The 27,380-nt window shown below is 41.4% G+C and overlaps 1 protein-coding gene across 4 annotated transcripts in view; it reads right to left on the bottom strand.

Moving 5' to 3' along the window:
- sipa1l1 (signal-induced proliferation-associated 1 like 1) overlaps positions 1-27,380 on the bottom strand; it is a 122,002-nt gene that overhangs the window by 23,751 nt on the left and 70,871 nt on the right. For 3 of the 4 annotated variants that reach the window (XM_034699077.1, XM_034699078.1, XM_034699079.1), the window contains exons 5-13: positions 23,886-23,994; positions 22,043-23,628; positions 21,676-21,898; positions 20,416-20,546; positions 17,478-17,666; positions 16,618-16,792; positions 12,426-12,529; positions 11,921-12,078; positions 2,724-3,303 (exon numbers count right to left, since the gene is read on the bottom strand). In XM_034699077.1, coding sequence (XP_034554968.1) covers positions 2,724-3,303; positions 11,921-12,078; positions 12,426-12,529; positions 16,618-16,792; positions 17,478-17,666; positions 20,416-20,546; positions 21,676-21,898; positions 22,043-23,497 — 3,015 coding nt within the window. In that variant the 5' untranslated portion in view covers positions 23,498-23,628; positions 23,886-23,994. Of the gene's footprint in view, positions 1-2,723; positions 3,304-11,920; positions 12,079-12,425; positions 12,530-16,617; positions 16,793-17,477; positions 17,667-20,415; positions 20,547-21,675; positions 21,899-22,042; positions 23,629-23,885; positions 23,995-27,380 lie in introns of those variants that run through there. The other variant, XM_034699080.1, reaches the window with a different exon arrangement.

Genomic DNA, 27,380 nt, shown 5'->3' with positions numbered 1-27,380 from the left:
CAGATGATACAAATCTATTTTGTCTTAGGGAGAACATGAAAGAGTTACTGAAATCAGTATCAATCAAACTGAGTTGATGAAGTTAAAAATATGGATTGAAGTCAATAAGTTCTAACTAAATGAGGGTAAAACTCAATTCATGGTGTTTTGTGGAGACAGGGATAGTTTTGAAATAAAATTGAATTCAAAATAATTGAATTTGAACACAACTTTGAAATAACATTTGTAGGAGTTCCCTTTTGATCATAAACCCAGTTGGGAACCACACATAAGATGCATCAAAGCTGCTGTAGGCATCCGCCTGCTGTGGACGTTCCGGACTCCAGCTGATATGGATGTGCTGCAATGCTCATGGTGGAAAGTCTTACCCTGTCTCTGTTCATAATTTGACATAGTGGTCTAGACCTGCTAAGTTTGTAAAAGCGTCTTGAGATAACGTTTGTTGTGATTTGGCGCTATACAAATAAAGATTGATTGATTGATTGATTGATTGAGTGATTGATAGATTGATAGATTAAACCGAATTATCCTTATCCATTGATATGCTTTTCAAAATAAAAAATCTGTTGAATAAGAAGTGCCTTCATATATTGTATTGTATATAAGTCTATAATCAAAACCCCATATAAAACTATTAGAATGATAAATAAAGCATGCTGTCATAAAACTTCTAATCCATTTTTCATAAGGTCCAGCACTTAGACATTTTTAGATGTGTCTTCAAAAAGATTAGAAATATTTTTTTAAGCTATATCACAATCTTCCTGTTAGTCTCTGATTTTTGTTTGAATTAAGAAAGGATAATATAATTGAAGAGGGACATGTGTGTATGTGTGTGTGTCTATCTAGAACCAACGTAAAATACAGCTGTGTTTCAGATCTGGGAGTCAAACTATGACCCTACCTTAGTGATGAGTTGAAATGTTTTAGCTCTCGTGGAATTTAAAAAAAAACTGTAAAAATGTAAACTAATTAACGATTACAACATAGAAAGAGTAAGACTTAGAGGTTTGTTATTTTCTTTGTTGTACTGCTGATTCCCTGGGTTATATTATGGATTGTAAAAAAGCCTCGAGCCTCAGCCTTCTCCTTCATTGGTCATTGATTGTGTGAATTTCATTGTGTGAAATATGGAAGAGTAAATTTGTGTTATTTTTATTTTGTCAGTTGGATATTCCCATGGACTGTAGAATGTGTTTCTCTTAAGAAATGCCTGAAATCAATTATTTATATTCATTCATTCAGTGTCATGTTTTCATTAAAAGATGTGTCTCTCAAAATGAAGGTGGGGCTGAGGGATGCTGTAAAGCAGTCACATCTAAATCAGCAGCAGTGAGGTAGGAAAGTTAAAAAACTGTGAAGTATTTAAGGCAGGATCCCCCGTCCGACTGAAAAGGGCAACCACTGATTGGATAAAGGATCAGGATATAATTATCCCCCATCCTGATGACTGTTTCATCATGGTTGCTTACATCTCATCCCTCTCACTCTCTCCCTCTAGTGACGCGCGCCTGGTGACTTAAGGGCACCTTTCATTTCTCTGTCTGCGCAGAGCTTCTATAGAAGTCAAACTCACAAGGAGGGGTGAATAAATCATGGCGCAGACGTGCACCTGATAGGAATTGTTATGATGCTCTCTGATGTTTCTGAATGTGTGCGTGGGAGAGGGAGAGAGTATAAGGGGGAAAAAATGAAACGATAAAAAGCAAACAAGAGGGGAGAGAGAGAGGGAGAGAATGAGAAAGAGAGAGAGGGAGAAAAAAGAGGGGGAGAGCTCCAAAAAGCAAAGGGCCCAAGGCCACTTCACTCCCTCTCCCTGGCACTGAAGGAGTCCAAACGATTGAAGATTAACGCCAGATGCATAAAATGCAACATGAAAGTGGTACATTTCAGAATCTTGGGCCAAATAATGATGTGTGTGCTTGTGTGTGTGCATAATGGGCCTGTGTGCAAATCAAAGATGGTGGACTCAATCCAGGTTACATAAATACATGATAAAAACCATCACACACACACACACACTCACACACGCACACACACACAGTTTGGAAGTTGGGAGCGGCTGGGGAAATGAATGTATTCTAAAGCACTGATGATTACATAAGAAAACACCTTTTTTTCAGACCAGTTTCCATGGAAACAGCTAAGGAAGAGCTAGCACCACTTTGCTGCGTGTGTGTAGGTGTGTGAGCCATTAAGGAGTATGTTGTCCAGGGGTGTTTATGAAACTCCCTCACTAAGCAGGAGACAAGTAATCAGACAGCATCTCTGGCATGTAGACAGAAAGAGCAGTGTTGTCATCCTGGCAGACTGACAGTTTGTAGTATGTGGGACTGCGAGTGGGCCAGTGATCATCTTAATCTATTGATTTACTGTCTCCATGGAGAACTCCCAACAACAACAACAGCATCATGAAGTCTGCTTTCATTTAGCTGAATTAGTAGTGAGACCAGACTAATCCCAGAGACACTGATGAACTGCATCGTGTCACTTCTTATGCGAACACTTAATTTGATTTAGAAAGTGTGGTTGCCTCACTCCCTGCAGTGGTGACAGAGCTGTTAAAGTAAGCGGATATTTACTCTTTCAACATATTAACAGAGCAGTTTGCATCCAGCTGTGATGTACATGTGTCAAAGTCAATTCTTGGAAATTTTAAGTCCTCTTTGTGAGTCATGATGAGTGAAGCGGGCTTGTGTATGTGTGAGTGTCTGTGTTCTAACCTCCAGACGTTTGACCACCTCTTTGAAGTCCTCAGTGTTGTTACCGATACTCCTCAGAGACACATTTTCTCCCCGCTCGTAGAAAATCCGCAAAGACGCCGGGCTGCTCAGCGTCCACCCAATCACGTCCTTAGTGGCGCAGTTGAACACCACGGCTTTGGCTTCCCGATCCAACAGGATCAGAAAGTCATTCGAGATGGCCAGAAGAGCCTCCAGTTCCCCTCCGGTCCCGTGATCCTCAGCGTAAACCGGCCAGGTCACTCCCCCGAGGCTGCGAAGCTCCGCCCCTCCGTACGGCTTACTCTTCTCTTTCTTCTTGTGGGCCAGCGAGATGAAGGGGAACTTTCCCGAGGGGTCGATGGGTGTGCTGGTGGTGTGGCGCTCGGCAAGGTCCCGCAGGTACTCCTGGCGGGTCCGGGTGGCCATGGCGCGGAACTTGTGCGACTTGTGGGCGGCGTTTTCTGCGTTGATGACTTTGGCCAGAAGGAAGTCCCGGAACACTGAGGACTTGGGAAATGTGACACCCTCTGGGATCGGGGGGCCGAAAGAGGGCATGTCTTTGGAGCGAGTGACTGACACACTACGAGGACAGAAAGAGGAGACAAACAGGAGGAGAGAAGAAAGACATTATTGGTTAGCTTCTCCATTCTGGCAGCATAGACCCAATATTTGACCGACTTCAGGGTGGGTATTTCATCATGACCTCATCAATCCTGTGGTTTGATTTAATCTTTTACTCCACAGTAAAACTACCCACAATGTCTCACCACAGATAAGCTCTGGGTGTTTATGTCATGAAGATTTAGATGGAGAAAGAAGTTGCCAGATTGTGCAACAAAGTTTATTTTTGATATAAAGCGTCATGCTGTTTGCTCAGTCGAGTGTGGGAACACAAGTCTTGACGAGTAGACCATTCATCAAGGCAAAAACAAAAATACTGAAGTTGTTGTCCTCTCTCTCTCTCTTCATCTCCCTCTATCTCTCTTTCCAACCCTAACTCTGTTGAGGCAGATGACTGTCTAACATGAGTCTGGTCCTGCTCAAGGTTTCTGTCTGTTAAAGGAAGTTTGTCTTTGCCACTGTAACTTGTTAAATCCTGCAAAGTGCTCTTCTCATGGTGGATTAAGATGAGATCAGACTTAGTCCCATCTTATAAGATGGATCTTATCCTGCCTTGATGTCGGGTCTTTGGTGATAATATAACAGAGTACAGACCTGCTCTGTTTGAAGCATCTAGAGATAACAGTTGTTTTGATTTGGCGCTATACAAATAAAGATTGATTGATTTGCTGTATAATTAAGGCTACCTGTGTTCCCCTTTTCTCAATAGTGAAGCATATGCTTCATTTTCACATATTTGTCTCCTTGTTTTCTGTCTCTGCTCTCCTCATCCCCTGTTCCCTTTCATTAAGCCCCTGGAATGGCAATCTGAGGCTCTTCACCCTGTCTGGTATGTCAGGAACTCAGCTTTGCAGCCATGGAGAGAAAGGAGAATCACGGAGGAGGCTGAGGGGAGAGTTCTGCTCCATATCTCATGCCCAAAAAGCCCCGAGTGAGGGAAGAGGAAAATGTGGCTGAGGAAGGAGGACTGTGTGGGAGACTCTGCAAGGATTATTGCTTACTGGAAAGCAACTGAATTTTTTTCTGAAATGTGAGACAAACAGAATTACAACCTGGTCTGTTGGAAGTCTGAGTCTGGAGCAGCTGGAAAGAAGCACAACACTGTCCTTAAACGGCCTTTTGAATGACTGGAAGTGTATTTTGTCCGAACATGGATCACCTGTCCACGTCACAGATTGCCTCAGGTGATAATTACCAGCTGAGAAAAGTAGCCCAGAAAGTCATGGCCCTCATCCCACACGCCTCCCTGCTGACATGCATCAGCACTCATGTTGACACCAGGATTAATCGCTTTGTCTAATAAGCAACTAAAGTCAATAATATGTCACCCACATATTTCTAAACATACCTCAGAGACATCTCGTCTTCACCGGAGACGTGTGGTGTTCAATTACACTAACCATCAAATTGTTGACACCTCATTTCCCACCTTTCAACGGTTTGTGACGCACAGAGGTAAGAAAGGAAACATTTCTCTCTGGCCTTAGAGAGTGAAAACACGGTATAACCTTGATAAATGAATGCTGCTGATTCCCTCAGTAGTTTTTTTTATTTCGAAATGCTACTTACATTTCCTCTACAGCTCATGAGCCAAAGTCTCAAGGCCAACAAGAAGAAGAGGGAAGAAAGTATTAGAAGTGAACATGTGAAGCTGCAGGCAGGGTCCCACAAACATACTAACATATATACGTCCTTGGAGCTTTTGTTGAAGGTGTTTGTGCCATTTTTTTCTTGCACATCTTTCATAAAAAGAACCTTCTTTCTCTTATTCAACATTCATGTGACTGGGATTAAAAAATCCACACATTGGCAGTTCATGGACATGAGATATGTTTCGTCATTCCTTAATGAATCATCATGTAAAAGGTTTGTTTTGTCTTTTTCTGCCGAAGAAACATAGCTTCACCCAGGCCTAAGTTGAGTTGGAGATGATTGTTGATGCTTTTGTTTCACCTCGCTGAAATTCTCTATTAACCCCTCTTAGCGACACTTCTTTGAACCGTCTACAAGTGATCCAAAATGCTGCTGATGCTGCTGCTTCTAAGCTTCTGACAGAATCATCCAGAAGGTCTCATGTCTCACCCATCCTCCTGTCTTTGCAACGGCTTCTTGTTAAATTCAGATTCCAGTAAAATCCAATCTACTGCAGCGTCCAATCAGTAAGTAATATATGATACAGGGGCGTGTCTGTCAGTAGAAAAGACTTCCCTTATCACACCTTAGATTTCCCTCCTCTCTCCTCGATCCTCTTTCCTCCAGCAGGACTCCTCAGACCAGACTCAATCTAAAGGAGGCTGTGTACTTCAGATCATTGCTCCTAATGTCTGAGGGCTCTTAAAGCAGCTGAAGAACAATTGTTCAGACATGCCTTTGTTTGATCTGTCTGTCTCTGCTTTAAAGTACTTGTTTTTAATGTCTAGTGCGATCTTGTTGATTTGCCTTTTAATCTTTTATTGTGAAGCACTTCATGACGTGTGTCCTTGAAAGGTGCTGTATAAATAAATTGAGTTAATTACTTATCAAAGTATGATACATTAGAAAAAGTGGAATAAAAATTATTTTGTCCTTGGATAAAGTCAGCATTGTTGTATTTTCTGTGACTAAAAAGCCAGTCGGTTTGAACTGAAAACTTACTGCACTTCATACTGCAGTGAATAAAGGGGAGGAATCTCTCTCCTCAGAGTGTACACCTGGTACTTCTGATACTACAACCCCAAATCTAAAAAGCTTGGGACACTGCTATACAACAGAATGTGATGGTTTGCAAATCATTAAGATCCTACATGTAATTGAAAATAGTGCCAAGACAATGAATAAATCTATTGTTTGATGAAAAATATATGCTCACTTTACTTAGATGCCAGCAACACATTTAAAAAAGTGTGTGTAATGGTATAGTGTTTAAATATACACCTGGAGAGACATCTCCAACTACTCAGGTTAATTTGCAACAGGTTGGCAACATGACTGGGTAAAAAAAGGGTATTCAAGAGACGCAGAGTCTTCTACAAGTCAATATGGGAGGTGGTTTACCATTCTGTGAGAGACTGCGTGAGCAGATATTTCAGCATTTTTAGAATAATGTTCCTCAGAGTAAGGTTGCAAAGAGTTTGGGGATGTCATCTACAGTACGTGAGATGATTAAAATACCTCTATACAAAAGGGATCAACAAATACTGAGGAACTTCAAACCCTCATTAAAAACAGACATGACTCTGAGGTGGAACCCACTGCATGGGCTCAAAACCACTTCCACAACCCACAGTCTGAGCACACAGTTTACAGAGTGTTGTTGGAAAGAGAAGGTGATGCAACACAAAAGGTAAAATGCTCCTGTGACAATCTTTTAAACATGCTGCTGGTGGCAGAGATTTTTAATAAAAATAACATTTTAAGTGCCAAATTTGGTATGTTGTTGTGGCACTACTATTAATTGAATTTAGGGTCTAAATTATTCAGAACCAATCAAATTCTGTCTTCTTTGACATTTTACCCAGTGTCCCAGCATTTTGGGGATTGGGGTTGTACATTAGAGTAAAGTAGAGTTTACAGTATATCATAAAAAGCAGTTGTCTTGATGTCAACCATAGACTGTATAAATAATGGACGTAGTATCCGTGACGTCACCCATCTGTTTCTGAAGTGCTGTTTTGAAGCCAATCGTTGGCGGGAGCCATATTGGAAATGCTGAACACAAACCTAGCTGAGGTTGGACTTTGAGTCTCCTCGCCAACAGCTACAGTGTTCCCGCCTGTCAATCAAATCAGCTGTGCCTCTCGTAATGGCAAACTCATAATCCTAATATCTTTGAAATTGCAGCGCTATGAAAAATTTTGCTCCTCGTACAGTGTGTGCCGATCAAGAAATGAGCTATCCAGACTACGCTTGTTTTCTGTACCAGGCTGTAAACATGTTGATTTCTGCTATAAAGATCAGCTTTTTTTAATTGGTGTGTATGTGGTTTCTGGTACTTCCGGAGCAAGCCTCAAGTGGACAATCGATGAACTGCAGTTTTTAACACTCCCGCATTTGCTCCAATTTACGCGGCCGTAGGTTGCCGAGACAAAGCTCAAAATAGCAGTTCTCATTTTGCACCTTACACTACTCGTGTTACAACTGTCAGTATATTTGTTCTATATAATACAGTCATAACTCACAGCTGGTAGCTACACTAAATGACATACTCTCAAGGCAGTGTTTGCATTACTGTGGCTAACAAATGAATTCTGCAGAGTTCTCCAGCTAGGTGCAGCTAAAGTGGTGCTAAGAAGGCCGAACAATTGATTAATATAAAATGTGACCTTTTATTCTTATTTCTTTACATCACTACAAACATCACTCGATACATTACAGTGGGGCTCTAAAAGCACTTGTGCTGATCTCAAACACCTGTGAGTCAGTCAGCCAAAGACCTGTGACTCATGCAGGACAGAGAGGAGTGATGGAGAGAGGAAAGCAGATGTATTAAAAGCTGGAGAGGAGGAAAAAAAGGAGAAAAAAATGAATGAGAAAAGAAGAGGGATTGAATGGGAAAAGAGTGGACATAGGCAGAGGAAGAAAGGGAAAGGAGAATGTAGTGCAGTGGGGATTGCTGGGCTGAGTGGCTGCTGTGTGATCCACATGGCAGGAGGTTTGGCTGTGGAAATGAAAGAGCACATTCCTGTGGTTTCAGTGATTTGTGGTCTTATAAATATCCAGTGTGTGGGCAGCTCCGCTTTTCCAGCATCCACGACCTGCTGCCCACTGAGCCAGGGCAAGAAAAAGAACATGTCAATACCTATTGGAGTGGGTGGCTCAGAGGTGTACTGTAGGTGTGTGTGCGGATGTGGAAGAGGTACATGTAACTTGTTTTCGTCTGCTTGTTACATCAAATCCTCAGAGCAGGAACAGTTTGAGTTTTTACAGTATCTAGGGGTTGTGCACTGGCTATATTTTGCTACACATGGCACATGTAATGATGATTTGTAGACAGAAATTCAACATAAAGGTATTAATTTGTCGTAATACCTACTGTAAATTGTAACAAGATGGATAAATGTATTAAGAATTTGGAAGGAAATACCAGCTGGTAAAATTTTTTTGTAGAGCTACCACCCACAGACTCTGATATTGAGTGTAATAGGATTTTGTCTTCTATTTTGGTCTTGACAGGAACATTTGTAATGTACAGTAGACTGCACAGAGAGGATTAACTTGTACCCAAGAGATGATACAGAGTATGTCAGAACACAGAATGAATAAACAGACTCAAATCAACTTGTACAAGATGCTTCATTTAGAAAAATAACTACATTTGAAGCCAGTTAACGTGCGTTTCTGAGCACTTTGCACTTCAGCCAGCCATGAATTGCTGCACTCACTGCAAAGTGAATGTTAATTACTTTTCAACATGCACTGATTGATGTGTTTCTTAAAGAAAAACAGTATAATACAAGGTCACACATGAATCATCTCAATCAGCTGTACTATAATGATTTCAGCTGAGTTTACAAGGTTTCATTTAACCATACATTTGGACAGCAGCCATTGAGACTTCATTATTTGAGAGTTGTGAGTAATTGTGACAAAAAAAGGCACAGCTACAGATGATTCTTGCAGTAACTTCAGCCACATTCAACACACCCTGGTACACCACAAGCACTGGAACATTTAATGATACTTCTGCTCCGTCAACAGTCTGAACTAAACTCAACATGCACCGTCCAAAGTACACCCAAAAAATCATACTGAACACTTCTTAGCTCCCAGCCGAACAGCGGGAAACAGATAAACACCATCTTCCATTAGCAAAGTCACAGTGGTCCCATTAGTCATCTTGCTCTCTTATCCCTGGTTTATATGAAACTCAAAATAAATTGCAGAGTGAGACCTGCTCTCCCTCCCCAAATCAACAGCAGGGTTTTGCATGTTTGTTCTTAACTCATTTATATTCAGATTTTAAATCCTTTCATAGCATGCAATTTGCGCAAGCTGTTTAAAGACTGACCAGGTTTTCACTTCTGTGTTCCTCTTGCCCATTTCAGCATTTTCTGTTAACTCTTGTATTTATCTCTTGCTGATTCTGCCCTGTTTGTGCATGCAAAGTATGTTCCAACAAAATCTCCTCATTTGAGGCTCACCACTCACTGAGATACTTTGAAAATGCAAGCGTACCCTCTGCAAGACTGTGTGTTCTAATTCAGTTGACCGGGCAACATGCATCAAGAAATCTGTATGTAAATATCATATAAATGTAATATAGGACAACCCTGATTTTGGGTCAACACCTCTTACCAATACAAATTCTTAGAAGAAAGATTTTGAGAACCACATCCTTTCTTTTCAATAAAGAAAACATTCTTAGTTGGTGATAATGATGAAAAAACACATTGAATGCCTTTTAAAACTAAAATGTCACATTCAACGGATTAAAATGTGATCATGAGTATAAATGAAGCATTATATATACACTGTAAGCAGTATCAGTATTTTAATACCATCAATATGAAGCCTGTCGCAAGGAATCATCTTAGAAATCTTTCAAAAAATGTGCTCTATAAATAAAGTTTGAGTTGAGTTGAGTTGAATTTGTTCCATCTTAGCAATAGAAAGCATTCATTGAGCCACCTCCTGATACATGGGGACACCAGAGACCTTCAGTTTAATTATATTAATGTTTTAGCTGCAACCATGCCTGCATTAAGAACCTGTTGCTGATTAGAAGGAAGACCCGGAGCAGACAAATATTGTCAGGTTCCTATTTGGCTTAATGTCCATTTCATATTGTTTGGAAAACCAATTAACACCAAAAGTTACATAGAACAGGATGCCAGAATAAGCATGAGAAAGATCCCTCTGACATGGGGGGACTGCTTCAGATATCTTAGCTCAGTTAAGTTTAGAACAATGGAGTCTGTGTTGAACTTTAAACTGAATTAGTCTGTATCTACAACTGATAGAACAGCGCTTACTGCTGGACAGGCCCTCCTCCCAAATCTCATCCGACACTGGGACACCTAATTCTTCAGCCCAGGCTTCCCTGAGATGACTGGCACTCACTGATACCATTGAAGCATTCACAAAGCCAGACATGAAATATTTAGAGTTTGTCTGTGAGAGAGGGAAGTGTAAGAATGTGGCCTTTTGGTTTGAATGAGAATTTTACTTTCAAGGAGGGAAAAAAACATCTTCTCTTTCGATCAATAGAAAGTAAGTATTCTCACCATTTGTCTGGTTTACTGTGTGGGTTATAGTGGGGAATTTGTTAAATGCTCAATAAGTCAAAAACGCCTCGCAGTGGCTTTGATATTGATGAAATAAAATAAATGTCCTTAAAGTGGCTTCCATACTTCTTGAAGAACTCAAGGCACGACAGCTCCTCATATTAGAAAGAGCGATGCAGTGTGCTTCATCTCCTGCCCTGTGCGCGCGTGAACATCCTCTGGAGTCTTGAGTAAACACACCAAAGCTTCAAAGCATCCTTACTTAATACATCATCTGACTCACAGCCAAATTCCCTGTGGTGTCTGTGAATCGTAATTCACTTTCTCAAACCTGATGTTTCACCTCTCTCCTCCGTGTGGGAAATTAGTTTTCACCTCAGAAAACTTAATTCACATTTGTGAATCACAGCAGGCGTGTGGACATACTGTTTGCTCCATATCCCTTCTTTTTGCTGGGCTCATTCTTCGAGTGTTGTTGCTCGGTAACGAAGTAGCCCCATGGGGGACAATTAAGACCTCACACAATGTATTCAGACAGCAATTAAAACAGCCATTAGCAGGAGAGGGGGGGAGAGTCAGAGAGCAAGATAAGAGAGAATGACAGAACAGTAGATAACAAGACAGAAGCAGGAGTGAACAGAGGACGAGATGCCCTCTACAGCTGAACAGTTAAAGAGAGAGAGGACACAGAGATGAGGCTGAATGTTCGTTATTCTTAAAAATGACACTCTGTGTTTCATATTACACTCCTCTGACAGTGTGGTAATAAATCGTGAGACATGGAGAGGGCTCTCAGTGCTCACAGCCTACTCTGCGATGGAGTGATGGAGCCGCAAAAGGCAATGAGAGCCATGTACAACTTATTGTGGGACGAGATAAGAGCGCTGTTGTTTCAGGAGTGTGGGAAAATGATTTCGGAGCGAAACTAAGAGGAAAACTTTGAGTGAAACTAAGTTGGCAATTATTTATCTAGACTTTTTTTTTTTTTTTTTTCAAATCTACAGGGCTGGCTTCAGTTTGAGATGACACATTGTGAACGGCCCACTGCTGAACAAAAACAGTTTCTCAACAAACTACTCCAAAACAAGAAAATGTCCAAACCTGTCAGGTGAGTAACAGCTCTGTTGACTGGCTTCCTTTTTCTGTTTTCAGATGCTACCCTGCCACATTTGAGGTCTACATTTTGGTCTACAAACTGCCCCTCTAATGTGAATTAACTAAGGACACATTGCACTTTTGGAACTGATAAGTCTAGCAAACACTTCACACGACAGCTAGAAAACCAATAAAGCTGCTATGTTTGATTGAGAACAGTCTAAAATACAACCCTCTTGATGAAAACATAATGTTGACACAAGGCTGGGTATATCTTACCTGTAGGAGCTGTTTTCTGAGCATGGGTTATGAGCGCGCACGATCACAAAGACGTGTTGGAAGTGGGAGCGAATGTTTTTGGGCGTGAAAGGGAGAGCTCCGGGTTCCTGGAACACAATCGTGACGATATCGTTCCCAATGTGACGCTTCCGCAGCAGCTGGAGAAGCACAAGGACGGCAAACACAACAAGATATTAAGTCAGAACATATTATGCAAAAAAAAAAAAAGAATAATCACAGTTAAAAAAAGAAATAAATGTTGAATGCACTCTGCAGTTTTGACACCAGGAACGACTGAAGGAACTGAAAGCTTCATCAAATGCATCAAGGAGGGATGGGCTATTAAAGCTAAGAGGTAAATAGATGCAATTATTATGGGCTTGTGTTTAAACTCCTTTCGAGCATACTGTAATTATTTGATTATTGATTGTGTGACTACAAAGCATAAAAGCAGCTCATGGAGAAAGACGTTGGAACTACAGTCAGCCCTCTTTCTGTCACTTACCTGTTGCTTATTGTTGGGTGTGTAGGGCAGCATGGTCGACACATGGAACATGATCTCATAGTCCTTGTACGTGGTGTACAAGGAGTGGGTGCCCGTTGAGTCAGCTGAGGAGAATACAAATATATGTTAATTTCTCATGCACTTGGGCGCAGGATAAATGTGTTTCGTGATAATTTAATGCTTTGATTGGAAAAGATTTTAGGTGACTCTTGAGGAGAAGAAGATTCCAAACTGAGTACAATTTTGCAGAAAACTGAGTCTACCAAGTAAGGAAGACACAGAAGAAGAAGAAGATTCAGCTAGCTAGTAAGACTTAACTGCAGTGTGTGGCTTCTACTGCAGTGCAAATCAAGTCAGAGGAGATAACAGATGAAAGCAAGGTACTCTACCCACACCCAAAAAGTTTCCATGCCAGTTGGGGAGTTACTTTCATATTGTATAAAAGATAATTTAATTCTTTGATTAGAAAAGATTTTAGGTGACTGTCTGTCGGAGAAGTTTCCAAACTGAGTATAATTTAGCAGAAAACAAAGCCTGCCACAGCAAAGAAGACAAAGAAGAAGAAGCAGCAGCAACAGAGGAAGATTTAGCTAGCTAGTTAGACTTTATTGCAGTGTGTGGCTTCTACTGCAGTGCAAAATCATATCAGAGGAGATAACAGATGAAAGCGAGGTACTCTACCCAAAAAAGTTTCCCTGCAATTGGGGAGGTTTTTTTTTTAATTTGTATAAAAGATCATTTAAATCCTTTGATTGGAAAATATTTTAGGTGGCTCTCTGTAGGAGAAGAAGTTTCCAAACTGAGTCAAATTTTGCAGCAAACAAAACCTACCAAAGCAAGGAAGACAAAGAAGAAGCAGAAGCAGAAGCAGAAGAAGTTTTAGCTATCTAGTAAGCCTTTACTGCAGTGCAAATCATGTTGGATGAGATAACAGAGGAAAGCGAGGTACTCTACCTGCACCCAAAAAGTTTCCTCAGTGGTTGGGGAGTTTCTTTGATGTTGTATAAAAGATAATTTGATAATTTGATTAGAAAATATTTTAGGTGGCTCTCTTGAGGAGAAGAAGTTTCCAAACTGAGTAAAATTTTGCAGCAAACAAAGCCTACCAAAGAAAGGAAGACAAAGAAGAAGCAGCAGCAGAAGAAGATTTAGCTATCTAGTTATCCTTTAGTGCAGTGTGTGGCTTCTACTGCAGTGCAAATCATGTCAGAGGAGATAACAGATGAAAGCAAGGTACTCTACTCACATCCAATAAAAAGGTTTCTTCGCAAGTTTTTTTCTTTAAATGTCGTATAAAAGATAATTTAATCCTTTGGTTGGAAAAGATTTTAGGTCGCCCTCTCCAAGTGAAGAAGTTTCCTGACCACAGCATTTTGTGTTTGCACATAAAAACTACTGCTGTAAGTAGAGGTAGAATAATAGCTACAATTAAACAGAAACAAATACATTATGTGTAAACAAACGTTATCCTTATGTTCCCCATCTCCATCAAATGCTGAGATCAGGCAGCACAATGTTCCCTGAGCTCTTAACAAGCTCTGGCCCTAAAGAGAGCCACTGAATGTTAACAACCACCTCCGCACTTTATTGATGCACTCTACTCAGAGGACAAAACAGGCACAAGGTGTTTAAAGGGCCCTACATCATGCAGCCAGATCACCTCAGTTAATTACACTACAGGGAGTCCTTTGCATTGCTGTATTTAATTTATTAGAGGCTCCTGGAGGTTTTATTACATGTACTGTGAAATATGACCAGGAGAGTTTTGGACTCTCAGTGCATTCTGGGGGATGACTTGATGGATTTAATGATAGAAAGAAGTCAATCTACTCAACTTGCAGATACCAATGGCTGAATGTTTCTGTGAGTAATGTCAGCACATTGGTTTATTTTACTCCAGACACTCCACATTCTTGTACTTATGAAAATGGAAAGGTTATTAATGATTTTGGATAAGTTGAGGGGAATTAAATAAACAGCAGTACCCTAGGGCCAGGAGATGTATATTTGATGTACTCTGTCCACACAAGACTTCACCTAGAGTTAGGTTATTAGATCTGTGTCTGTGTAAACAACACCAATTATGGGAGGCCATATGCTGCCCAAGAAGGGAGCGTTCCAGGGTACTTCTGCCTCCTCAGGGTGAACGATCTGGTTGTTCTTTTTTTGCACTTTTTGCCAAATGTATGAAACTGTTTGGACCTTTGGGCTGATACTGTTAGCTCCTGTGCTGTGCCATAGACTGCATAAAACATAGATGTAGTCTCAGTGATGTCATCCATTGGTTTTTAAAGAGGCAGGAACACACCCAATATTGGATGTCACTGTATTTGACATGCTGACTCCACTTAACTTCCAACTAGGCTGTTGCTATACTATTATTGAAGAAAACTGTCTTTTAAGTAGAAAGGGATACATTGATTTTGTGCTAAAATAAGCATGCAGTAATATCGTTCAACTAACTGGTTAATAGTAGGGGGAAGTATGCTGGTTGCCACCTGCCATAAAATGCAAGGAAGACAAAGAAGAAGCAGCAGCAGAAGAAGAAGAGTACCCAGCTAGCTAGCAAGATAGCCTTGATCCATAAGGCCAGTGATGTTGTCAGGGTGGAGCTTGACTCTCTGACAGTTGTAACAGAGAGGAGGACTCTGTCAAAGCTCCACAGCATCATGGATAACATCCACCACCCTCTCTACAACATGCTGGTGAATCACAGCAGCACATTCAGCGCAAGACTGATCCCCCCTAAATGCACCACAGAACGCCACAGGAACTCATTCCTGCCTGTGGCCATCAGACTGTACAAGTCATCCATCTGATGACTGAACTATATTCTGTACTCTGCGTAATAACGTGCAATATACTGTGCAATATCCCTGCCACTTCAACATCCTGTATATAATACCTTCATCCCCAGCGCTTTTGTACATAGCGAACTGTAACTATTCTGTGTTTCTGTATATACTTATTATTAATCCAATTTATATTATTTAATTTGTATTTATATCTTATTTTATTCCTTCTTTCTAATAATATTTTGACTTTTTTATACTGTGTATAAGAGTACTCTGTAACAACTGAATTTCCTCCTGGGATAAATAAAGTATTTCTGATTCTGATTCTGATTTACTGCAATGTGTGGCTTCTACTGCAGCGCAAATCATGACATAGATGATGATAGATGAAAGCTAGGTACTCTACCCGCACACGAAAAAGTTTCCATGCAAGTTTGGGATTTTTTTTTTTTATGTTGTTAAAAAGACGAGGCGTTTGTGGACTGTAAAGCAGACTTTCATGCAGAGAAAGAGGGGGAGTTTTTGATGAATTAGATGATTTATATCTGGTGATGCAGATAAAACATAACCTTGAACATCATTAGAAATGATCAATTACTCAATGAATCCATCAATCTTGATTTACGTAGCTCCAATTCATAACAAATATGAATCGTATGATTATATTTAATGGCATGTAAGTAAATCAGTTGAGTTAATAAGTAAAGTCTATGAAGTAATGTGTTGCTGCATCCTTGTCTTGCCCTTTCCTAATCTGTCTGACAGCGTTTTCTTCCCCCAGAACTTTAACATATATTTCACAATAATCTTGGTATCATAAGATTTGTTTTTTCACAAAAATTGTGAGGTGAAAATCTTATATTGTGACAGCTACGAAGTGGAGTTATGGCCCCAGCCTTGACGCCTTACAAACAATATGCCTAATTATGAACAGTCTTTAGTCTCAGTATAAGATATAGTGATGAGATATAAAAGAGAAATCAGCAGTTTCTCGTACCAGGCTGTAAACAACTGCTATAGGCTCTAATGAGGTTCGCCTTCGACTTCTGGAGCTAGCCTCAAGTGGACACTCTTGGAACTGTGGGGTTTTTTTTTGCATTGATTTCCACTTGGTTGCCACACATGACCTCTTTCGGCTTTCTTTATGTTATATTAGACCTTTACATGTTTGAGGATTGGTCTTTCTGATATCACTTCCAAACAAAAGTTCGAAACTAGTATGATAAACAAATTGAAAGCTTAGACGATAACATACACAATCAATCAAATGTTAACTGGGAAACTGAAGTCATGACTTTACTGATCAGTCAAAACCCTTCATTTAGTGTGTGCTAATCGTCCTTAACAACACTTTCTCCATCTGAAAGTTTTTGTGGACTTTTTGTGAAAGTACATACTCTTGGTGTCCAGCTGGGCCCGGTACTTGGTGAAGCCTTTAAGTCTGACTCTCTCCCCCAGCAGATGAAGGAATTCTTCCAGTGCAGGACCGGCTGAATCATTATTGTACATCTCCTCCTCGCTGCTCTGGCCCGCCATGCAGTACATCACCCCCACTTTCCTCTGGAAACTCAGCTTGGGAGAGAATTGTGACAAAGAAAAGGAGACACGCCGTTAAATTACTGATTAGAAACCATGTCAGAGTTACCATGTTGACATTTTAGGCAGAACTCATGTTGGCATTTTAAGAATAACCACAGCAGGTTGTTCGGCGGTGATCGTGATGCCGTTTTCCTGAGAAATCATGTTGACATTTTCAAGGGTTCAGTTCTTGATGATTGCATCTGGGGAACATGAGTGTCAAAGAGCTTGTTTTCTATTTTTCTTCCTTTTTAAGGTCAAGGTGTCTGAGTGGGTGTGTGTGCATATGGGAGGGAGTTTCCCCACATTAATCCCACATGAGAGTCTGTGGGAGTGGATGGATAAACAGAGCAAATAAAAGAATGTTGAAATAAATAACACTGCTTCACAATGAGGCATCCCCCTTTTGGAAGAACACCTACACATGAAATGATTCATAATCAACATTAAATGAAAACGATATGCTGTTCATGGCAAAGGATAATGTCTTGGTAGCGTGTGTCTTTAGTTCAACAGATGATTCTGAATGGCCGATATTTTGTAGGAATGATGGCGACTCTGAGTAAGTATGAGTAATACAACCTTTTTTTCCTAAATGGATTGCAATAAAAAGAAAAGATCAGAAAAAAGGCAAACAAAACGATGAATCAAAGCCCAGCTCATTCCCCTCACTCCTTACCCCCTGTTCATCCAGCTTCATCAGCTGATCAGTGACCTTAGGAGTGTTGAGAGCCAGGCGCAGGCAGTGGGCATTGAGCTCAGGTACCAGGTACTCCAGCACCTCTTTGAGGGGCAGGCCTCTGGCTAGACCGTGCTTGGATGTGGAGGGAACAGCATCTTCCTGGATGGATCCTCTCAGGGTGTTGAGCTGGAGAGAGGGAAATAGGAAAACCAAGAATCAGGGTAGGAGGGCAATTTTTGGGGATTGAAAGAAAGAAACCAAACAAACTAAGGACTTTAAAATGTTAAAACTGCCTGCATACCAATCATGCACCTTATAATGAAACCAATATGCTGTATTATGTTGGCTATCTACCTCTGTCAATGAGACACAGTAAATCAATGACGTGTTGGTGTCCTGCATTTATTTGGGTGGCAGTAGCTAAATCCATGACAGCCAAATTCCACCAGATCCGTGTCCGGTTAGTCTCTGACCCGTCACGGCACCGGATCTGTTGGTTTCTATTCTAGTCAATGTGTCCATCAGATCCACTCCGTTTCGTTCTGGCTGCGTCTCTGATCTGGCACATAAACGCAACGGATCAGATACGCAAGACTTCTATTTTTGGCGGATGCCAGAGCATGACACATCAATCTCAACAGAGCAGATTGAGCGGGTCAGGAAGTCAGGTACCAAAACAAAATGAAATGGTTAATTTTCAGAATAAAACACTCTGTGTTATCACCAGATATGCAGAGCCAGGTCTGGAGTCAACAGGTCAGAGGTTTTCAGAGGACAATAAAGACAACATGGATGAGGACAGGAGGAGGGGAATCCTTGATACAGTAATTACCCTAGGAAAACCTCGGTCACATGACTCCAGCTGCCCGGCGGCCCGTTTCCGTGCTGCATTCCAAAAACCTAACCAGTGGGTGTTGACAGACGAGAGAGCACGAATCCAGACCGCAGCGGATCGTAGACGGACCGGACACGGATCTGGTGGAAGACCCGTGTAAGGATCTGGCTTGGGAACTGGAGTGTTGCCAGTTTGAGTCCCATTACAGACTAAGTTTGGAACTTGGGCTTATAGCTGGAGAAGTTTGCTGAAGTTTACTTCCTGGGCACTGCCAAGCCCCTGGAAGCACTCAGACATCCCTCCAATAATGCATGTCCATTGGATTCACTTTGTGCATGTGGTTCAACACCAGAGTGATATGATCCCCTGTGTTGAGACTCCATCGATGAGTGAGGCATGAAATATTTGATCATTTTACTGGGTCAATTTGAGCACAACTACTGGCTGCATAAAGTAGAGAAAATCCCAGAGGCTTTTATTTTTACTGCACATTGCGTTTGGTAACAATAACCACACCAGATTTAGAATAGATTGATGTTTGCTGCTCGTATAATTCTTCTTTTGGTTCTCCTCAGGGCATTTTTTTTGCCGAGTTCCCTCCCTTTTCACTCTGTGCATGCAGTGTGTTGGTTTTTTTTGTTTTTCTAAACTCCCTTATTACTGGCAACAACAAAACCATAACTAGCTGCCCAGCCATCAGCAGGACACTACCAAAGTCTATGTTTGGATAACTGGCCAGGGAAGCCTGTGCTGAGGCCATTAAACTCAATTTGCAGCATGAAAGGGTTCTTTTCAAACAGATAATCATGGCCATCTCTGCATCACAGACTCAGATTGGGACAAGGAATCAATATATTTTTCTACAAAATCCAGGCTATAAACTGGATTCTGCCAGACCACTTTCCCTGTTAGTGCAGGGACAATAAATGTCGAGGAACTGGCTGGCTAAATGAGAGAAAGGAGGGATTGATGGTTTTGCTGCTGAAGTTTCCACTATGAGGACTGTGAGGCTTCAGGTTAAAACAAGAGGGATGTCCATAAATAAATCAGAAGGACCCTAGAAGGAGCAGAACCTGCATATCTACCATGAACACATAAACACAGATATCCTCAGTGGTCCTGGAGCTTCACATGGTTTCCACTTGATCTAATGTTGGCACAAACAGCCTCAAGGTTAAATAAGCTGAAGAGAAGCACTCTCACTCAAGAGAGGCCATAAGCTGTCCTCAGTGGACACTGGACTTCTCTCTAGAACAACAGTCCAGGCAACTCACTCCCACACAGATAAACACGTATGTATCCATACCTGCCCAGCACCCTGCTCTTAAAAATAGCAATTAGAGAGGAGGGAGTGAGGCAAGAATATGGGAGAAAATAGAGGAAAACACAGCACAGAGGGTTGTGCGTCATCCCAAGAGATTGGAAGGGCTATTACTCATGGTGCGCTTCAATACGAGAGCAATGCTTTCCCTCCTCTACTCAAATACCTTTGGCGCTATTTTAGTCTCGCTTAGCTGCGAAATGGCACAGCTCAGTCCTTCACAGATGAAGGCTGACAAAGATGTTAAGTGGGCGTTCAGCTCAGAGAATGAGGACATGGATCTGTGGCTTTGGTCTGCCTATAGGAAGAGATAGCAGCAAAGCTAAAGGGATTCACAAAAGATTCCCAATCACTTTCAAATGCAGATCGAGCATTAAGAAAAAAGACAACTGGGTGACGACGTCACAAAGAGAATCTAACGTTCAATTATTTCAGGTGGTGTTCAGAGATGGAAGAGCTTGAGCTTCATCTCACAACCTGGAGATGAAGCTTTTATGATGTCTCCTCCCCCAACTGGGATTTTTAATAAGCAAGTCTGGGCGCAAATGCTATATGCTAACTCCCACACAGTGTGAAGTGAGAGCTTTCCAGTAACATCACACAGCACAGAGCGTACTAAACACGGACGCTTTACTGCTCTAGAGGGAAAAACAACTACGACGTCCTGATGAATGGAAAGAACAAATAAACCATAAAACAATACAGAAAGAAAATACAGCTAATAAAACACTAAAGGTGAGTTTAGGGTGTCATAGCTTAATGTGTCAGTTTCAATGTACCTCACTGGTTCTGAAGATGACCCTGTAGTTGTACTGCTGGCCATGATCCTTGTGTTCATCCAACTTCTCCCTCCTCAGGCTCACTGCCACAGGGCCCATGTTCTCATCCACCCCCAGGTAGTTCCAATGTTCTGAAGATGAGGAGGAGCGTGGTTTAAGGGAGGGGATGGAGAGGAAAGATGAGAGGAAAGAAAGGAAGGGATTATAAGTGGAGGGATAAGATCATTTTGCTACAGTGTGCAGTTTAGAGCGGTTCTATAGGACTGGATTTATAGTACATGAAAAAAGCATGCTGCGTTTTCACGCTACTGTGATAATGCCCTTAACTGGATTTTACTAAGGAGTAATATTCTTTGCAGATAAGAGGTATATTTTTGAGAGCTGGACTAGAGTATCAGTTGTCTTAAAAAATAAGGATTAGGGATTATCACAGATCTGTAACAGTGAACTTGTTTTCAGCATCTTCCCATATGTGAACATTTTAAATGAACATAATGCTAGGAAAAATGCTATAAATGATTTAGAAATAATAATACTAATAAAACTATGAATACTCTTAATAATAATAACAACAATAATAATAGGAATGATTTTGTTTTATTTATAAAAAACATAACGGTAATATCACTTTTATTTAATTTTATTTAGAAAGTACCTCAAAGTTATCATAATAGAAAAGATGATAATAATAATTACAATAATAACAATAATAAAAATAACAACAATAATTACAATTTTATTTATAAAGACCATTACCATAATAGTAATACTACTACAAATAATAATGATAATGTTATTCGTATTTATAAAGCAATATATAATAATAATACATCATTTAGTATTTTTAGTATAAAAAAATCTAATAATACTAATATTAATACTAATAAAAATAATAATAATAATAACTGCATTTGTATTTTTATTTATAAAGCACCATACAGTATAATCATAACAATAATAATAATAACAACAACAATAATAATAATGGTAATAATAATAAAAAAAACATTATTATTATTATTATTATTATTATTATTATTATTATTATTTGAATGAAGTGCAAAAAAAGGGAAGATAGTCTGTTTTAATTCAAGCTTAAAATGCAAGTTTTCTGTTACGTCATACTGTAGAGAAGCTAATAATTGTTTAAATCGAGGGGAACAGAGCATAGCTTCACAACAGTTGGACAACAGAAAACAGTCATTCAAATTCAATAACTACACTAACCCTAAAAAGCCAGTACGATCCTATTTTACTCACCTCTGAGGTAGAAGTACTTCCTATAATAATATGCACCGAGGTCGACATGTTCCACAATGTATCTTTTGGACCTGTCAGAATGTTGGCTTTGCCCGTCCTTGGAAGCCTCCAACACAGCCACACCAGCGTTGGTAAAATGAGTGGTAAGAGTGGCATCCAAAGGTCCCTCCTCTGTACTGCCAGAGGAACCGCTGGAGCCACCGCCACTACCAATGCTGCCCTGCTGGAGGAGGGAGGACAAGGGAAAGTAAAGCAAGCAAAGTGAAAACAGCTTTATAGCATTTCCTCTTCAGGGCATCTTGAACATGTAGCTATAAATATCCTTATCAAAATCTTTAATCCTTAAGACCATTTTCTTTAAACCTACCTGTTTAACCGGAGAGATGTTCCTCTCACCCTCTCCACCGATCTCATTCCTGAAACAAGGGCAGCTGAGAACCAGTTCGTTGCTCTTGTCATCACCTGGGTCCAGAGCAGGGTTGGAACCGTGTCCTGCCCCGTCCTTGCTCAGCTCCTCTTGAGAGCCGCAGGGCGACCCGTACATTCCACTCTGATTTGAAGAGAGCGAGGACGTCGCTGAAGCAGACGCGGCAGCAGCAGCCGAGGCACCTGTAGTGGTGTTCTTACGCTTGGACCCAGAATGCCGACTGTGGATCGCCTCATTGAGGTCAAACAGTAGGGACTGGACGTCAAAGTGGGCAAAGCCCTTTTGGCACATCCAGGGTTTGGGAGGTGGACCACTCTCGTCCCCCTTACCCCCGTCTTCAGCGTCCGAGCCAGCCCTGGATGTGTCACCATCAACCTTTACACTGCGCAGTTTGCGGAATATTGACTCCCCGCCTGTCTCCGACTTGGACCTCCTCTTCAAGTGCTTCTCTCGCTCCTTTAGTCGACTAGCAGGACTACCTCTGACTGGACCTAGAGGTCCATCTGGCAAATCCAGGGCAGCCTGTTTTATTGGTGCCACAGTAAGTAGCTCTGATAGCCTCTCTGGGGCTGGACTTCGCTGATCGGGGGCCTCATGCGACTGGTAACCCTTTAGCATGTCAAAGAAACTCTCTCCTGATACACCGTGTTTGTCTATGGATGAAGTGCTGCCATATTCCCGGTGCATGGGCGTCCACCCTGAGAAGGACCAGCCCTCATTGCCATCTACATCCAGCTCACTGATGGTTATATCACTGTTACTGCGCTGGCGGATTCGCCTCATGCCTTTGCGAGGTGATCCGAGATAGCCGTCAGGAGACAGGAAGCGGTTGTCTTTTCCTTTGCTCTGCATCTTACTCTTTAGCGTGTTGTGGATGTTGCGCAGCATGGATGAGTCCTGTGGGCTTATCAGGTGGCCCAGCTTGGCTGACAGATTGCTGTGGGCTGTGACGGCTGACACCCCTCCTCCTCCACTGCCACCACTACCACTACCACCACTTCCTCCTCCCCCTCCTCCTCCTCCTCCTCCACCTCCTCCTCCTCCTCCCCCTCCTCTTTCACCAAGTCCAAGTCTTTCTCTATCGCCACTCCCCGATCCTGAGGAGCTGGTGGTATTGGTAGAACTGGGTGAGTCCGTTTCCACAGTGATATGCCAGACACCTCCTCCTCCTCCATCTTTCCTTGGAGGCCAATCAGCCACACGAGCCCGGACACCCATTTTGGGGACGCCCGGGTTGGTGCCGGTGGTGGAGGAGGAGGAAATGTGGGCGCTTTCACTGCGGGGAGGAGGTGCCCCTCCATTGGGCAGCCGTAAGCGGCGGGTGTAGAACTCGTCAGAAGCTGGAACTGAGCCGCCCACAGAGCGCTCTGTCTGGGAACGCTTCAGACTGGTCATGATGGAGAAAGGAAGGGGTGTTGGGAGGGGAGATGGGAGGGAAAGGTAGGGATGGGTTCCTCAGGGGTTTAGATTGGGATCAACATAATGCCCTCTGAAAGAAGTGGTGACTCTCACAGGCACATTTGGTGCTGCAAGGAGAGCAAAGAGAAAAAACTCAACAGGATGCAAGACTTAATAACCGGTGGTGGCAAGATTTTATACATATGGTCTCAAATGTAAGGAAGATGGTAATAATTCTAACAAAGATGTTGAATTCATCAATATCCTAAAGCTGATAAGATGAAAAGATGGCTAAATAATCTTTTAAAATCCAATATTTTGTGTTACAAGGTTTAAAAAAACACATACAAAGTGTATTAGACACCAACTGGTATCCATGCTGTACCTTTGCTGAAGCCTGGACAAAAGAAGTGTGATGATGGTGACCTACTGCAGCTGAACTCTCTACAAAGAAGTCCGTATTGCAACCATGCTACATGGGATCATCTCAGCAACTGAGAAAAAAAGGATAGATCAAGGGAGAGGAAAGGTAAGAAGGAGAGTCAGAAGCGAAAAGAGGTAGGAAGACATTATATTGCATGTTCTATTAAATCAGAGACTCTAAGAGAAAGCATTACACAGCAAACAGAGGGACACTACAGGAAATGGAGAACAATAAGGCCTGCAATTTCATGACAAAACCAACAATAGAAATGAGGCTATGATTAAGAGTCAGTATATCCATCAGGCATCATCAGAAAAACCACCCTGTGTCATTGTACGGTGTCAGATATTAGTTCAATACTTCAATTCACACCTCAAATTTGCCAATTTCACTCACAAGATCTTTTGACAAGACATAATGAGTATCAAATTGCCGGTGCAGATTGAAAACACTGCAGTAATGTGATCAAGGCGTCTAAGTTTGGGCTTTACAACAAAGAAACTTTGCACAGACAGATTTAGTTCCAAACAGGACGATAAAGGGGCATCCAGGAACAAGGGTCCATTTATGAGATGCTGATTGAGTCAAATCAGAGATCCTAGAAGTCATGTGTTTTTGAAATACATGTTGAGGTATCTTTTGACCTTTTTTAATATTTCTACTTGACTTTTCATAATACCAAGAAGTAATAAGGGATGGAAACAACAAGACAACTCATCAGGTACAAATATTAATTGAGGGATGAAGCTCTTGTTGACTTTTGGTGCATTTCAGACCGAAAGGGGTCTTTTAGACCCCAGAATGACTGTACCCTGAACTAAAAGGTGCTGTGCCCCCATTGTTGTCCGCGTTTCAACCGTGAGCTGAAATCTAGGGTAGATTGTGCAAATCAGGCCAGTGACATATGGATAAAAAAATGTTGATGCACTACACCACCAGACCAGTAGAGGGCAGTAAAACAAAGACGAATGCCATTCATCACAGATGACACCATAGAAGCAGACGGACAGGCAGGTATCATTATAAGCAACACAACTGTTAGCCTGTTAGCATGAAGAGACTCAGCTTGCTTATCTCCTCACGTGAGAGGAGATAAGCGCGAGGAGCAAAGCCATTTCAATGGGGCTTTAAAATCCTTTTTAACTCAAAAGGCCGTGGCAGAGATCGGCCGGTGTTTCGGTTTAAACTGCGACCATGTTAACTGGAGACTTTGAGCCGGCTGTATCCCTCATAAACGTCTTTAGACGATCATTAAATATCTGATGAAGATATTTTGAAATCGTTCTTAAAAAAAACTAAATTAGTATGCATTCCCAGGGACTCCATCTGTGTTTCAACAGCTGTGTAAACTCCACAAACACTGACACGTTCAGCTGAAGGTCTCCAGTTTACAGGGTCACTTTTGAAACCGTAACACCGGGAGAGACGCATTCGAGAGAAGACTACTGTTACAAGCTGCTAAATCAAAGGAATCACAGCTTCTTCTTCTTTTGAAAAGTACACACACATACAAAAAAGATAGAACAAATAGAAACAAATGAAAGAAAGAGGAATCAAGTGAATCACAGATGTGTGTGATGTTATTATGGACGGTGGGCAGAATAAAAACACTGCGGTTAATCTACCAATCAGACACGTTCAGCATTGCAGGCCCAGCCCCCGAAGGTCCCGGGACCTTTGAAAAGTACTTCCCCCGCTAGCAGGGGCTCTTTAGGGAGGAGATTATCTACTCCTGAACTCAATTTAAACCCCGGGTCCACCGGTCGAAACGCACGTAGTTCCGGGGTAAAGTTCCTCCGGTTGAAAAATGTATATTAATCAAGGATACCATGGACATGTCTTAGACAAGATACAAATGAAAGAGAAGTGCAAAATCTACAGTTGGTGTAAAGCTTTCATGAGTACAGGCTGATCTGGGTCAGTTCTGTGACAGCTGCTGCCTCACACGTCTTGTTCATAAAAAGAGAAGGACAGACAGAGACTTCAGACTTCTTATGTTTGTGTTTCTTATTTGTCGATAATTGTAGTCTACCTCTCTCTTTCCAACCACACTTTGTATCACCATGGAGATGAAGGCTTGTACAGGCCATGTTTCTTAGAATGTGTGTGTGTGTGATGATGTGTGAGAGAGAAAAGGAATTGAAAAAGGCGTAGACCTTTGCATGAACAGTTTGTTACATACTCGACACTGTACTGTTGTGTATTGTAAATGCTGTTAATAGGCGCTTACATGCTGCCTTTTCAAGGCACGGGGGTGTAATGGCCTGGGAAGTCGTCCCCGCCTCTGATCCTCCCTTGCAGGTAGTAACAGAGGTGAAAAGGGGGAAGAAAGTGGTTTATGTGCATGTCTGGGTGTGTGTGTATGTGGTGCTCCCTCTGTGTGTTTACAAGCTTCAACAACACCATAATGCGATGTGTAATGACACCAATACTACGCTGTTTTGTGGTACAGTGTGTAAGTACAGAGGTGTAGAGATGGCAGAGCTCTGTTACAGCGCTGTGTTGGAATTGCAGAGTTTACTTCTTCTCATACAGTAAAGGCATCAGCACGGATCAATGCCACGTGTTTGAGAGATGGTTTTTGTGTTTTGGGTGAACAGACAGTTTCAGACAGATCTGAGGGGCTTTGTTTTGGGACGCTACCGTCTACTCTACTATATCGCTGGTTGTGAGCGTGACACCCTGGTCTGCGCTCTGATTTGGGTTTAAAGACTGAAGTGTTTGAAGATTATTAGGCAGACATTCAAAAGGAGAAACTAAAAAAAGTATTCCCCTTTCAAAGCCAGGGATTGGAGAGTGTTCCTGACTGAGAGATTTAGCAGACACATTCTGCAAAGAAACATTCTGTTGGAGGAACATTTCTGATATGTTAAAGAGGTCTGTCAGTTTGAATGTTCCTCAAAGTTTACATGTATTTATGTATCATGTGTGAAAAAAGTACGCCAGAAGATGAGATATACAATGATCCTGGGTGGATAAAAAGAACATTTTAGTTCATTCTTAAAAGAGTGAGTGCCAGTGTGTGAACATAGATGAACATAGGGATGGGCATTTCAAGCATTGGCATCTATTCTATCACATATCAACTAATATTACCCATCTTGGACTATGCTGATGTTGTCTGTCAGTGCAAATCCGACACTCACCATAAGTCTCTCAACACTGTATTTAAATTATCTTTGTCATCTAGATTTACAGTGTCCATACAGAACACACCATTGCCTTAATTGGCTTCAGCATAAAACAAGAAGGCAATTTTCACTGGCTTCAGTTTATTTCTAAATGTATTCATATTAACTGTTCACCCTATCTAAAAGAGTTCCTGGTTCAATAGTTTTATTTTCATATTCCCTGAGACATAAGCAGCATTCCTTCTTCATTGTCCACAGAATCCATAAAGAAATTGGTCACAGGTCATTCAAATACAAAGCCCCATCCGATTGAATAATCTACTTC

Source organism: Notolabrus celidotus, chromosome 13, assembly GCF_009762535.1.
Source record: "Notolabrus celidotus isolate fNotCel1 chromosome 13, fNotCel1.pri, whole genome shotgun sequence".
Lineage (NCBI taxonomy): Eukaryota > Metazoa > Chordata > Actinopteri > Labriformes > Labridae > Notolabrus > Notolabrus celidotus.
This window is presented reverse-complemented; position numbering and strand designations above follow the sequence as displayed.